The sequence below is a fragment of the Falco naumanni genome, chromosome Z (assembly GCF_017639655.2).
Source record: "Falco naumanni isolate bFalNau1 chromosome Z, bFalNau1.pat, whole genome shotgun sequence".
Taxonomy (NCBI): Eukaryota; Metazoa; Chordata; class Aves; order Falconiformes; family Falconidae; genus Falco; species Falco naumanni.
The window spans coordinates 39,782,393-39,798,474 of record NC_054080.1 but is presented as its reverse complement, the minus strand read 5'-3'; the positions used below and the strand labels follow the sequence as shown (position 1 = coordinate 39,798,474).

General features: G+C 35.1%; 1 protein-coding gene across 1 annotated transcript in view; it reads right to left on the bottom strand.

The window, feature by feature from the left end:
• The window catches only part of LOC121081620 (contactin-associated protein-like 4), a 260,711-nt gene that overhangs the window by 27,576 nt on the left and 217,053 nt on the right, over positions 1–16,082 (bottom strand). Inside the window, exons 16-17 of the mRNA XM_040580814.1 lie at positions 5,514–5,684; positions 277–495 (exon numbers count right to left, since the gene is read on the bottom strand). Of these exons, the coding sequence (XP_040436748.1) occupies positions 277–495; positions 5,514–5,684 (390 nt within the window). The remainder of the gene's footprint in view (positions 1–276; positions 496–5,513; positions 5,685–16,082) is intronic.

Sequence of the window (16,082 nt, the reverse complement as noted above, 5' to 3'; positions counted from 1 at the left end):
CCTTTACTTGTTCTTCAAACAAACCTCAAAAGAAAATTTTAGTTGAATCTTGTCCAACAGTTAACCATAGGGATAAGGCACTGAATTTGTAATCTCAAAATAGAGCTACATAGCCATGGATTTTTATACAAAGAGTCTCATCTCATCCTACAAACTACTTTCAAAAGAACCAGCTGCCATTATTTTTTGCTTCACCTACCCACCCACACCCCCACCCTTTTCTTATTTTCATGATGATAACTAGGAAAAATTATGTTAAATGAGTGGAGTGCTTACCCACAAAAAGCTGGCTGTTGAGCTGCAAGCGAATATGCCCATCAAGTGGAGCACCATGAGACCTTCGAGGAAGCTGATCTACTTGTAAGGATGCCTCTTTGATGTTTCGTTCAGCCTTTACATAGTGCCACTGGTTGTCATTTAAGGAAGTGAGTGATTGCACTCTAACTTCACTAGGTCCATTTCCAACATCAAATGAAAAAATTACTTCAGATGGAGCTATAAAGAGGACAGTAATAAAAGATATTTAAGTTATTTCACCATTATTTGGGTCAAAAAATCATTAAGTGGCAAAACAAGTTACTTTAAGGCCTAGACTATTTCATGGGATAAGAATAAGACATTGTTTTAGGGGAAGTTTACTTCAGGATACCTGTCCTCAAAGTTCATTATTCCTACTCACTGACAGTGAGAACAAAGATTTGTCCACAGCACAGAAATCAAACTGTCTGTGGGCCCCTGGAGAGAACAGTAGTCAGGAAACAGTGAAATGTGCCAGCTTCATTATTTTTCAGTTTGGATAAAAGGCATTTTTGCTTATATGCTAATTGATTACCATTGTTACTGTATTTAATTAATCACCACTATAATAAAATCAAAATCTTCTACTGTCTCTTTGCTTTTGTCATTTTTCACATGATTTCTGCAAATATCAGAGGGAAAATTTTGATGTAGTTTATAAAACTATGTATACAGTGAACTAAAAATTGAGTAATTCCCTAGGCAGCTTTCACTTACGTGTCTTTATAGTTTGCTTAGAAAATCATAACTGAATCTTTGTAAGTCAAAAAAATAAGATGAAGAATATGCCAGACATTGAAGATTTGAAATTTATGAATATTCTTTCTGAAACTATTTCTTTCTCATATTCAAGAAAAATTGTGTGTGAAAATAAATAATCCCTAAACAAGGGATTACAATCATTTTGAATTATTAAGGATTTGTTTAAAGGACTAGAGGCCTGAGAAGATTCCATAAATCTAAAAGAACATTTCCCATTTATGTCACTGGACTCTGAGAGAAAAACAAAGCAATTAGTAGTTGAGGGAAATATATCAGCTTCAAATAACATTTTCAAGGATGAATTTACAAATTAAAAAATATAATTTAATTAAATATTTTTATTTTCTTTTCACTTTCTAAAGATACAATAGACTTTTTATATCATTTAGATCCACTTTGGCCAACCTTTAGACTGAGTAATGCCACATGCTTGCAATCCCTTAAGTGCTAAATCTGGTTGCAATAAAGTATTTTTCTAGAACAGATGAACCTGGGAGACAAAAGTAAAATGAAAAATATACAAAGCATTTTGCTTCCCAAATAAAATAAGGCATAATGTGCAGTCAATTGTTAAACAGAAAACCTTTTGTAATAAATTATTTCTTCTGTTTAAAAGTAATCAGTATTTTATACAATAATATGAAATAACTAACATTTAAAACCAGTTCCTCAGTAAAATGAATTTCAGGATAGATTTGTCTCATTTGGACAAAGTTGAGAGCTCAGTTCCCCCTTACTGAGGGGTAAAATAAAAATAAAAATTAAAAAATTTAAAAATAAAAACAAAAAAAACAACCCCCAAAACAACCACACAGTAGGAGAACAAAACCAACAGAAACTCCACGTGATTGGGCAAGAGAATTTCTGCTGAATGTTACCTGCTGTAAGGAGGTCTTTGTAATCCTCTGGACACTGTTGAAGTGAAGCCTGAAAACACAAATTCTGCTTTGAACTCACTGAATGTGCCTATTAAATAGCATATCAGAATGACAGATCTGATAAATATTACTACTGTTTAGATTTTAAAGGCAAGAAAAAACATAATTTTGAAATAACCACTGAAATAGCGAATTATGTTAGTATCACTAAAAAAGTAATACATTCTTGAAAAGAGGGAGCCAGTCCCAGAAGTTCCAGAGATGAAAGTCCTGATAGCAAGGATGACTTTATGGTCATCTTTTGTAAGTGTCTGAAGACTGACTAGAATATGTAAGAAAAAGTGAAAAATATAATCAGTTAACATTCTGTAATATTTGAAATAATTCTGCTAAAACCAACTGCAGTGGTTTACAAATTTGGAAGAAATTTGGCATTTATAAGCACAGTGGTCAAACCACCTAAAGAAGGCCATAGAATGTGAAGAGATGCTAACTGAGTTCTAAAATTTGTCCTCTTGTAAGAAAGGACTGAGACAAAGAACATTTCCATCATTCCTGGGCACCAGGGAAGGGTATGTTCAGGAGTTACCTTCTGGTGCAAAAAAACTTTGTGGGCCTTACCTACCTTGGTGTTACTCAGAGATTTTCCAAACACTGCAGGGACTCTTGTGGCCCTAGTGCATTCAAACATAGGCAGAGCACAGCTATAGATTGGCAAAGTGGAGCGGAAAATGTAGTTGATGGTAATCATGGAAAGTGGTCAGTGGCTAAGTGTGGCTAAAATGACTGACGGATAGCACAGTCAGTCATCAAGAACCATTCAGAATATCAAGGCTGAGCGTCACATGCAGAAGTAGAAAGTGATTACCAAGTAATATGCTACAAAATACAAAATCTGAGCACTTTCCATAAAGGAAACAATTTAGTTCCACTCATCACTCATCCTGGACAGTAAATTGCAAATTTGGGCAGACAAAGCCCAACAGCAGCTGTATACTGACTTTTCAGAACTATTTTGAAAGCAACTGCAGAAGACTTTCCAAATAAACCATAGTGTTTTCAACCATACTTTAAATTTCTGTTTAACTTGTTGTTTTTAAATAGGAACCATCCTTCAGTAAACACTCAGTATAAAGTAGTTACACAGTCTTTTGGCTAAAGGATGTAACCTGCAAGTTACCTGTAAATACAAGTATTTAATAGAGTGTACCATTCACAGTTGAAGCAGCCTTGCTGTTTTCAGCGTCTACTTCTATAGAAGATTACAGGAACTCAGACAAAAATTCAAAGACCTAAGTATTTTATAATTCTGTCAGGGGGAAAAAAACCACAAACCAGAACAAAACCTACTACCCAGTATCTTCTTCAAGACAATTAACTTTTCCTGTGTTTGTAAAATGGTTAGGATGCACATCTCCATTTTTGCTATCTTCTTCACACCTTCTATTAAGATTCCTGATCTGATACTCTGTCAACTTACTTACAGGTCTAAAGATCATTATGTCATAAATAAAAGAATTAGATATAAAGCTTGAGAACAACCAACAAAATGCTAAGAAAAGTCATTGTGTTTACAAGTATGGAATGCCAAATATTAGTGATGTAATGAGTTTTAAATAATTTCTAACACTTCCTCGTCTTAAACACAGACACCTGACATCTTCATTATTGTTATTTTTTATTATGCAAATCAAATATATTGATTTATGTGGAGCTATGAATAGAATATCAAGTGTAGGCTGGTGATTCGCATTTACATTTATTATAAAAGAGTACATGATAATGGGATCTAAATGATCTAAAAGAAATGTTCAAGTTGATAAAATATTTTTGTTTGTTTTCTTTTTTTTTTTCTTTTTACGTTTTTGGTGTTTGGGTTTTTTTTGTGTGAGAAATATACTTTTGATGGAAATGTATATTGCTCATTTCTGACTGATATTACCTTCAGTGCAAACACACAATTCTGGCTCCACTACAAACAATGCTACCTCTGATGTAAAGAAAAGGATAAGTTTGTCTATCCAATGAATCAAGATGTTTCTGGAAGTCAAGAAATATCTCTGCAATACTGAGATAAACCTTGTTTTTAAAACGCTGAAAATACAGTCCAATTCAGCCTTCCACTTTCTATCATGCATGACTAGTCACAAATCATATAAAAACCATAAACATACACTAGTTTGGATGATTATGAATTAATGGGACAAGTGACACGAGTTTGTCTGAATATTAATATTCTAAAGAAAGAGTTATGGTCTTCTGCCAACTGTCTGAATAAATTTAGTTATCAATCAGAAGTATTCCTTCAATGCTTCCATGATTTAACTGTTTATTTTGAAAATGAAAAATCATTTATCACGCAAGAACATCATCATTGCTTCAGGCATTCTCCACTGAAGTGCTGTCCCTGTGTATTTTCTGTATTGGATGACACTAAGGTTATAACGCTACTGTATTTTCACCTGTTCACACAGCTTTAACAGAAGGCAGTTCATGTTCTTGGTAACCATGGTAAAACCTCTGTTGAAAACAGGATATCTTTCAAATACAACACTACAGTTTGAGATAATGCAAACCAAATTGATTAAGCGTTACATGATATTCTATAATTAAATTGCCTGCAGAAGAGCACAGTAGGTGTTTTCCTGTTTGTTTCAATAATCTAAGACATTAACATTGGCAAAAAAACCCCAAGGAAGCAGAATATTTTACTTTTTAATAAAGATGGATTACTGTTTCTAGAGTAATCGTTTGCATTGTACGATATATATATACACACATACATATATATGTTAATTTGTAGTCTTCAGTGGAAAATACTACAATGGATTTGTAAAAACTTGAAGAACTGTCTAATCCCAAGGTACAAAGAGTTCTAAAGAACTCTCAAAGGCACCTGTCAAGTATAAGACTTTTTAATTGATATACCATTTAAAATTAAACCAAAAGTTTTTTTGAAACGGTACTTCATCCTGTTAAATTTTCTCCCTTTTAATAAAGACCAGTATAAAACCAAAACAATGAGTCAACTAAGATAAAGCTTCCATTCTACATTAGTCATCTTACTGAATTTAATGAGACATTTAATTTTCTCTTGTTCAACAAAAGCTGTAAAAGTCTAAAGATGTGGGTTTGTAAGAGAAAAATAATTATGAGAAAGTGTGACTAAGCCAGGATACTGTGCCACATGAGGTCTGAGTCACACGTTGTGTCTGAGTGAATTTCCCAACAGCTAGATGTAATGCCTGGCCTTCAAATTTGGAGGGAGAGAATATGGTGACAAGGATACAGCGAACAAGACAAGGAGGAACAGCCTAAGCAGCCAGGGGCTGATTGCTGTGCTTTTGGACTAAGAACCCTGTGGGACAGAAACTATCTTTGAATGGATATTTGTATACTCTCAGCGCTGGGATTTTTTTGGGAATGATAAAGTTCTGATAGCAGTAGTAACAGTCATAAAGTTAGAGAACAGCTCTAAAATATTTCCCCTTTAACCTAATTCTAATTTAGTCCAACTAAAATCTAATAATAATAATAATAATGATGATGATGATAACCATCAGTCATGTTACTTACAGTATAACTCTATCCTTATGAAGTCCTGAATTCCCAGGTTTTCTAAAAACACTCCTGAGGAAGCAGTAGTTTTAAAGAAAAATGAGAAATCTGCACTGAGCTCTCCATGGAAGGTGGGGAAATGCAGGTAGGACGTCTCTGTGTTGAAGGATGCTGAATTCCAAAATGTTCCTGGTTGTCAATGAGAGATTAAATGATAGGTATGATGTTATCTAATATTGCCAGTACAAGTTTTATAACCAATTAAACAAAGGAAAGTGCCCAGGTGTAGGAAGGAGTTTCAATATTCAGAATCTAACTTCCACAGAAGCTTCCTGCTCAGTCTGTAACACAAAAGTGGGAGTTCTAGGAGAAACAGAAAAATTATTCAGCAAGACTAGTTAAGTTAACCAAAAAACGATTAATGGGACATAAAATGAGCTAAACAGTCAAGTTATCCTGATGTATCTTTTCATGAAGTAAAGAAACACAGCAACTTTGAATGGAATACTATACCTACATTAGCTAGCATAAACTATAACTATGATAGTTAAGTCTATTTCTTACCGAACAAGGAGAATAGTTTTGTTGTTGTTGTAGTCCAGTGAAGTTTTACTAGATGTCACAAAGACAGTAAGATTCAGCTCTTGGTAATTATGGTGGAAGGAATTCAAAACAAAACAAAACATTTTATGAAGGTATCTTCTACTTCAGTTGACTGCAGTTTAGGAATTCATCTCCATTCTTAATTACATGATAAATTCAATGTAAGTGAGTTTTACTCAAACAAGGTTATGATAACAAACACAGATATTTTGCTGGTTCGATTTTTCTTTAAGCTGGCATTTAATCATGATTTGTTACACTTTGATCCCAATTGTTAAAAGGTTTATGTAAAAATTCTAATAAAACTTCTAATAAGACTGTTATCTGCATTTATGGTGTTCAGCTAGAAGTACCTTGTTATTATTGCTGAATTCTTACAGATCTATCTGTATTTCTTCCTTAAGTTATATTGCTTTCTAAATCAAATGAGGCATTCAATACCTTTCTGTCTAATTGAACATGGCCATTGCACATTCTCTTGATAATGCTGTGATCTGGGTCTAAACACTATGTAAAACTATGATTTTTGCTCCAGGCACTCTCTGTTTTTAGAGAGGGAGTAAAGACAGGAAAAAGAATTTTTTAAAAATTCTCTCTAATCTGCAAAATTAAACTCTGTGGTACAGCACGCACAGAGGACTGCTCCACAACCCAGTGAAATAAAATCCAAGTCTATTCCTCCTGACTTTTTAGCAGAGTTTTAATCATGGTTCACATCCTGCACCTAGAAAAACAACATGGCAGAATATTAATACGTATTCTGACAACTGCTTGCTGTGACACTCACCACTTGGGAGTACTGCCAGCCATCACAATTTAGATCAGCCATCATGACAACTTTTACATGGTAAGGCAGAGCTGTGAACAGATTGCTCAGGCTGGGAGAGGAAAGCATAGCTTTGCACCTCACTCGTGCTGCCTGATGGGCTCCTTATAGTTATTATCCTGTGCAAAGTGCTGTCAGCTGAAGGCAGTGGTCTTACATATTGGGATCGATATTAAGTCCATGTTCCTCAACTCTTTCAGGTCATGGCTCCCACAGAGCAAACTTCACCACAGTTATGACTCAAGTATATAACAGCTATTTAAAAAACAATGGGCTGGCTGGTACTAGTAATTCAAACACAATAGGAAGTTTAATACCAGTAATTTATACAAAATTGGTAAAACATTGCTAGTAATTAGAAAAGAGACAATTGTGGCAATAACGGTCCAGTAAAGTAATGACACAATTAGCTTCAATGAAGCATTTGAATGATCTTTGTAAATCAGAATGGAGTCCTTCGGGGAGTGCAGGGATTCTTCTTCCTCTCTTGATTTCCTGTATTCTCTTATCTAGCTGTACTTTTCCTTAGCTCTGAAAATTGTGTGATTTATGAATCCTAAGCTACTTTATTGATGAAGTGGGTTAAATATAGATCTAGCAGAAGTATATTACAAAGTATTTTATGCTGTTATAAATCAGAGTGGGAAAATAATTTCCTCACTTTACATTATCTGGCTCATAGTCCACTATTTAGTGTTCTGGAACTGCCAAACACCATGTAGTTAGGAAGTCAATAATATTTAGCATTTCATCTGAGTATTAAGACTGCATTCTTCCTGTGAGTAAAAAAAGAAGACCATGTTTCTTATAAATAAAAAAGCAGCATATTTATATTGCAAAAAAATACTTTAGGTTTTGGCATATATGAACTCGTCTTGCCAACGTGAAATTGTAAACTGAAAAAGGGACAAATGAGAACAAGACAGATACATTAGCCATTCTAATGATGCAAAGATAATAAAAGCGACTGTAGAAACAATTTGCAATTGCAAATTGTAGCACTCTTCAACTTTTTAATCAAAACTGAAATCTATTTTTTATTTGTATCCATTCTTCTTCATATCTCTAAGTGTTTCATCATTCATTCTTTCAGTGTGGAACTCCAGCAGGGGTAGTGAATGCTGAGGCAGAGAAAATAAAGATCTTATGTTGCTGAAAAATATTTATTGTCTAGTCTTCCCTCTCCCCCCAAAAAAACAAATTTCTAATTGACATGACACATAAAATACTACCCACCTTTCATGGACTGATATAGTTAAGGCACACTGCTGTTAATTTGATGGTGATAGTTGTGTTTTCAAAACAGCTGTGAATATGACATGCAATGTGCCTTCCATCTTTTCTATATGCTCCCTCTTCCAGGAATTTTGTAAAACACTTAAATGGTACTGATAGAGCATCCAGCAGAGAGTGCTCTTGGCTGTAAAAGCCAGTTTCTGGTCTCTGTTATACCGACAGGATCTTTGAATTTCACTGGAATGCCACTGTGATCAGATTATAAAAGCACAGTAGTAGTAGTAATGTAGAAGGTTAATACTGTAGAAAGTGTGCTTATTGTAAATTGTAGAGCCTATTAGCCTGTCTGATCTATACTACTGGGTTATCTGATCTTAGTTAATGATGTTACAAGTAGATGATCAGGATTTTACCTGGTGTCTTCGGTCTGCTCCTCTCTATCTGGCCTCTTAAACTGATCTTTAAGTTATATGATCATCTACTATTTGTATCCTAATGATTTTGATTGTTGTTTTGTTTTGTTTGGGTTTGGTATTGTTTTATTTGGGGGGTAGGGGTGGGGGTGGTGCCACTTCGCTTTATTCCTGTACAAAACCGAACAGAAAAATCATCACTACCTACTACATGTTCTAGTTACATGCTTATTCCCATATTTGCCCAGCATTTCTGTCACTTTTGCCACATACAAAAATTTCCTTTCATCCAGCACAGCAAAGAGGAGGCCAAAATTACTGAGAAGTGTGCCAATTGCTTCTTCTAAAGCTGTCTTCTGTGTTAGGAAATATGACCAGCTGGCAATTGTTTGCCTCTGAGAATTTGTGGAATTCAGCTGCCCCCTCTGTATCCCTCCTTCCAGCTCTGCTACATTGCATCTTATAAGATTCATGGATTTCCTATAAAGCACATAGTCATCCATGACAGCATTCCAGTCATGCCAGCTATCCCACCATGTCTCTGTAATAGCAATGAGGTCATGGACCTGCAACAGCACACAGATCTCTAATTCTTCCTGCTTATTCCATATGCTGGGTGTGTTTGTGTACGGACATTTCAGAAAGGTGATGGAGCACACAGCTTTCCCAGGAAGGGTGCAAGAAGATCCAACATTGCCACAAGCACCCTGCGGGTGGTTGGCCTTCCGGTACCCATCTTGGGAAGCAGCTAAGGAACAGGTATCACTGCTCTGGTTGGCCTGGCTTGTTCCCCAGTTAGATGCGATGGTGTGAGCATTGCCACTTTAGACCCCTCCTCCTGAGTCCCTCAGTTTAAAGCCTGCCTCACCAAGCTGGCCAGTCTGCTGCCAGACTCCCTTGCCTTTTCTAGGCAGATGGATCCCTTTCCTCCCTAACATGCTGTAGTCAAAGAATGTCCCATTATCATAGAAGCCAAAACCTTCACAATGGCACCAGCCATAAAACCAAACTTGATTTGCATTATATGTCTATTTCTGGTTGGACCCTTTCCTCTTGCTGGAACAAAATAGTAGAAAAAATAACTATCAGAAATTTTCACTTCCACCCCCAGGGCTTTATAGCCTTCCTTGATTCTGCCCAGGTTCTGGCTTGCGGTGTCATTCTTGTGCACATGAAAGTAGCAGCAGATGGGTGCTTAGCTCCCAGAAGGCGGTGTTACCTCACGTGACTTCCTGCCAGGCCAGCAGCTGGGCACCTCAGTAGCTCCTAACAGACTATCACCCAGCACAAGCACCTGTCATTTCTTTTTATGGTACCCAGTGTGCTGCTAGTGCAGTTTTTTCTTGCCAGCCTTGCTTGTGTGTGTCTAGAGCTGTTAAAGCTTCATATGTTTCTGGTTGTGACTTAAGGGTGGAGACTTAAGAGGAGTTCTGCTTTTGTGGGTCACTGGGGCCCAAGATTCCTCATTTGCTGTGGTGTCCATTACAGAAGCATGATTTTGAAACCACCTATCTATTTCCATCTCACACCCTCTAATACCGTGCAGCTGTTTAACTGTTTCCTGCAGCTTGACCACCTGACACAACAGGTCATCAACCTGCACACACCTTAGGGAGGTACTTGCTTTTTCTCCAGGAGAAGGGTTGGGGCACTCATTGCAACCTACCATATGTACTGAAGTCTCCTGCCTTACTGTTTCCCTCTGGCTTGTAGCATCAGACATCACAGGGGCCTTTCTCAGTGGAAACACTGGTTTTAACTCTGAGGCAAGTACCCACCATTATGGCAGAGACCTAGAGTGCTTCCCAGGGTTGTGGATTACAAGCAGAATGTAGGACCCTTGCTGTGAGTCCAACTACACAAACTGACATGACATGGCCTGGCTGATACACCTTCCTGGCAGTACCCCTGCTGGCAGTGCTCCCCAGGGCTGTTTTAATGTGCCACATTTGCTCCTGGCCATGCCCAAGCTGCATCTCTCTCGCTCGCTAGAGCTGCTGGCTCCATGCGGGGTTCTCAGCTCTTGCGTGGGTTTCCCTGGCTCTGGGAATTCCCCTGTCTGCCTTGATCTAGTGCTCAGCCACAGAACTTTCTGTTGCTGCAGCTGTGAGCCTCACCAAGTGAGGCACGGGCTACACAAATTATATAAATTTTTAGGTATTTTGTATATATACTACATATATAATATTATACATACTATATATAAATATATAAAAATATATGCCACAAACTATATAAATTGCCTGAATCAATTCTTGTTTGACAAAGAGTATTTATTCTAGGAACAGTATTTAATCAATTTAATTAAAAATTGTCCATTTTTGGAAAATTCACAAATGTTTATATTGTCAGCTTTAATATTTAAATATATGCGTGCACACACACTCAGCCCATTGGCTTAGCTTCAAATGCCAGCCACTGGCTTGTTTCCTCATTTTCTCTCCGGCTTTCAAGAACATTATTTAAAAATTCTAACCCTATGAAACTCATTTTAAGTTGAACATATCACCTCAGATTTTGCCTGTCAAGCAAGGAGATTGAGCTTCAGATTCTTCTCCTAAAAAATTAATCTCAAGTTCTTTTATGCAATCCTTTAACCGTACATCCTTTTTAGGTAGTGTTAAAATGTAACCACAGACTTGTATTAAATGTCTTGATTATGCAGGAAGTAATAAAGACAGTCAAAATAATGTTGGTTAGTTCGAGGTTACAACAAATATATATCAGTATTGTAAAGCTAAATAAGAGGAAAAAGTGAACACTCACATACTTATGTACCATCAAACATGCCCTAATTTCTCATGCTAGTGCAGGTAGGTGAAGCAGAATTTTTTAGCTAAATTTAGAAATTTACTGTGCTGCTTTAATGAGGGTATTGCTTATGATCAGTTAATATATTTGGTCTCTAAAATTATTACATCCCGAACTCACCCTAGATCATTTAGGGGTTTTTTTATTTGTCTGTATGTTTTTTTTGTTTTGTTTAAATGTCAAATTGGAAACACATTCAGTGGATTATCTGCTCACATTTACCTGCTTGAACTGTCATTCTGTAATTGAATTTATGTTTCCTTTTTTTTACTATTATTATTATTTTTATTTAAGCAAGTATGTGACAGTCCACCAAATATCTTGCTATGATACAAGTGTCTGACTTCACCTGTATGGCCTTTGACCATTACAGAGGTCCATCAAAAGTTTGGCCAAATTTACTTTATATTAACTCATTCTGAATAAATATATTGCCTTTACATTCCTCTGCACTATCCTTATATTATGTTTTATTCAGTTAAGATCTATATGATCAATTTTACTTTGGGGCCAAGAATTAGTCTGATGCTGACAGATTATAATTATCCATTTATTACACATAAATTTAGCATAGTAAATTATTTTCAGTGTTCTGGATGTGTTTATATGTCCTAATACTATCTGGAATTTCAGACTAATATATCAGAGTATTTCCAGTCAGTTCTTACAAGGAAAACAACAACAACTTTGAATGCTGTGTTTTTTTAAAAAGTAACCATACTGTCTGTCTTTATTAGAATTTGATCAACATCTGTCTTTTTCTTGAATAATGGCAAAAAACCCATATATATATATATTTAATGAAAAACATAGTATTTACATCTATTAATGGCCCAAAGGTTTCTTTTGTACTCACGTTTCACAATTTTTCCTGTTACCCTACTCTGTTGATATAGGCTAATTTGAATATTAATATTCATTATATTTATATATTGTTTTCAATCTGATACCATCAGTACTGACATGCAATTTATTAGATGTATTGTACAGCAGAAAAAGGAATATAGAAATTAATCAGTAATATATTTCAATATTGACAGAAACTCATGAGTGGTACTTATATATACAGATCTGAGTGTCACCAGATCCTATGACATAATTTCCCTAAATGATCATATTCCTTTAGAACATCATTACTAATTTCATTGCACGTTGGTGTCTTAGAAATATATAGAGCTAACTCTAACATAAATGCTGAGAAACATTATTAATATCTGAATGGAATTTTATACATAAAAATAACTATTCTGCTATTGTTTTTCATATTATTTTCCTTATATTAAGTTACTCTTTTTTTTCTTTGTTCTAAAAAATATGGTTTGGTTTTCTACAAGTAACACACTTCACTGAAGAGAGTCAATCCATAAAACCTAACATAAAGAAAACAAGTACAGTAATGCAATGTTAAATGAAAGACTGAAAATAAATAATAAAAAAAAAAAAGTGCAATGAAGAACAGACAACTTCTGCCGGACTGCATTTGGATTATTATGTGTGACTTCTTAGAAGTACCTAATGAAGTAACTCGAATTGGAAACTATTTCAAGGGAGTGCACGGTTTATGACAATTCAATTCAATTAACTAGTCTATTTTGCTGTAGGCATAAAAAATTATTTTTATCTCCAAGTAGATATCCTACAAGGAATAGATTATTGATGCAATAAGACTTTGTGATTTTCTGGTTTTTAATTGTTTAACAAAGTACTAAGTGTATTACAAATAAAGTAAACCTTCTCCTCCATATTTCTATAAGGTATTCAAGTCAGTTATTGTGAAGAACTTATGTGTGTCAGAAAAAACAAAAAACAAGTTTAACAAAAGGATATCCCCTATGAAGTAGTATTATATAATTTAGTTTTAGAGAATGACATAAGCAGAAATAAGCAATGTCTCCACAGAGTACTCAAATCACACTTGTGAATCCAAGAAATCTATCTTTCCTTCTTTGACAGCACTTTTGAGAAATGGGTATTTGCTACTAGATCTTTTTTGTGTTCTGCACCTATCCAAAGGTGCAGAAGAAAATAAAGCATGTAATTAGGCCTTCATGGGTGCCTGCAAATTCAGATTAAAAAAAAAATCTTGATAACATTCTGCTTCCTTCCTGCAGCTTCAAAGTGCTACTTACATGTTATTGGTATTTTATGACAGAGTTTAGACTTCATTAGTTTTGTCTAGTGTGATATTTAATGTGTAGAACTCAGATGTATAGAAAGTTTTCATTACAAAAACCACTGCTGATACATAAAGACCTTTGCAAAAATATCTAGTAAGACATACACTCAGTTTCAGTATGATGATTAAAATAATAGAATAGAATGTTGATTGTAATGTATATAATTATGTTGTATATGAGCAAAGATATCAATATGATTTAATACAATACAAAATATATATACCTATGACATGTCCTATATTAAATATTATTATTCTATAAAATCCAAGTAATAAAGTTGTGTGATAATGCTATATTATAGTTATTATATAAAACACGTGATACAAAACATATGGTAAATAATATATAACATATTATATGATACTTCATGTCTATATATGTTATATTGTCATACAACTACTATTTTACTTAACATCTTGCACTTCGTTTTTATGTCAAAATTCTATGATTTTACATTAATTTTTCTTTCAGAAATTCTGTATTGCTTTATCAAATTTTAGTCCCTACCTCTTTAAAAGCATGCTGTCTCTTAATTATCTTGGTCTTTATTACATAAACACCTCATAAAATTGCATTATTACTGCTTTCATTAAACAATTAAAGTGAATGTTCCTTTTCAATGTGTTTGCTGTATTATTAGCATTAACTATTATATTCTGAAAGATCTTTTCATTGAGATTATTTCAGTGCCAAATTGCTTCCTTCTGAAGACAAATTCTACAACATGGTCTGATAGTACAAAAATTTTCTCTGACATTCAGATGACTTCTTGTGCTTGTCCTCATGATATTTTAGACTTCTCTATTTCAGCTTGTCTAGAAATACTGTGATCATTTAGCATCAGTGTGAAATTTTGCAGCAATTCAATCACTCAAACTAAGCAAATATCAAATAAAGGCAGGGAGGTCAATGGGTGTCAGAACTGTCTGTATGTTTTAATGATTCACCCACGGAAGCTAGCTGGCTTCTGTGTTTTAAGATTTGTGATAATTGGGGTCAGGTTATGTAATTAATAGTAGCTGGGAACTTGGTGAGTAGTGAAATTGAAATTCTCCCCACTTATTAGTACTACACAAGCTGTAAATATTTCTGTTTCATCGTTGTCATTGTCTCTCATTTCATTGTCCCTGGCTATACTGAAAGCCTTCTGTACCATAGGCTCTATAAGCATAGCCAGTCAATTAAGAAAGGCTGTTACCCGCCTCTGCTCAACACTTGTTAGACCCCATCTACATACTGCCTCCAATTTTAGGCCCTCCAGTACAAACGAAAAAATTGATGAAGAGAAGCATGTATGGGGAGGCCACCAGGATGTTCTGGTCTGAAGTTTTCCTGCCCTTCAGGCTGAGGGACCAGGGCTGGTTTAGCCTGGAGGAGGAACAGCTTTGTCAGGGACCTCACAGCATCCCCCAATACCTAAGGCAAAATCATCAAGAAGACAGAGCCAGGCTCTTTGCATTGTTGTGTGAATATCAAGGACAATGGGTATAAGTAAACAACAGAATTTCAGACTTGATTGAAGTGAAAAAGAAATCTTCAAAGTCAGCCAAGCAGTGGAGCAGGCTGCCCAGAGAACTAGTGTGGGCTCCACACTTTGGGGGTTCAATCTCCAATTTGACAAAGCCCTGAAAGACCTGGTCTAAGCTCATGCCCAATCCTGCTGTAAGCCAGACACCTCCTTAAGGTCCTCTTCACTCTAAATTATACTATAATCCCATATATGATATGGGATTATGATTTAAACCTCATGTTTTAATGATCCTTTAATAAGTAGCTTAAGTCATCAGCTCACAACCAAATTCCAGACAAGTGAAAAGGAAGCACCAAAAGGTTTGTTGGATGTTGGGTGGTTTCTTTTCATACCTAATAAATTTTTGTAAGAAAATTTGAATGCACTGCTGTAATACACATCTGCTAACAAATCTTCCAGGCACAATTGCCCTGACAAGTCACAGGAATGGAAGCAGAGATGACATAAAAATAAATACATGCAAATTTATATTTATTTATCCATGCAGTCTCATGAATGAGCCTAAAAGTACATAAGTACATTTCAGCAATTCTTTTCAAGTACTTCTTTACTGGCATTCATTTCCTCCTTTTCATAAAGGCTGAAGAAATTTGAAAAACAAACACAACATCATATGTTGAAGGAGTAAAAACACATAAGGAATAAAATTAGAAATTTGTAATTATTTGAAACAATCTGAAGTTTATGAAAACTCATAGGGTAGCATTTGATAAAAAAATTAAGCTTTTTAAATAAATATTTTAATCCCTTACTTAACTTTAGAAAAGTTCCTGCCCATTCAATTCTTCACTTAAGATATTTAGGATGTTCTATATCATTGCTTCTCCTGACTTTTGGTTAGAAACAGCAGCAGCCATAGAATTTTGTGCAATAGTTTACTATTGAACACAAACCAAATCTAATTTCCTTGCCAATGAAGATGGAAATTAATGAAATCAGAAATGTCATCGCAAATCATCAGTAAGATATCAGTTTTGCTCCAGTTGTCTT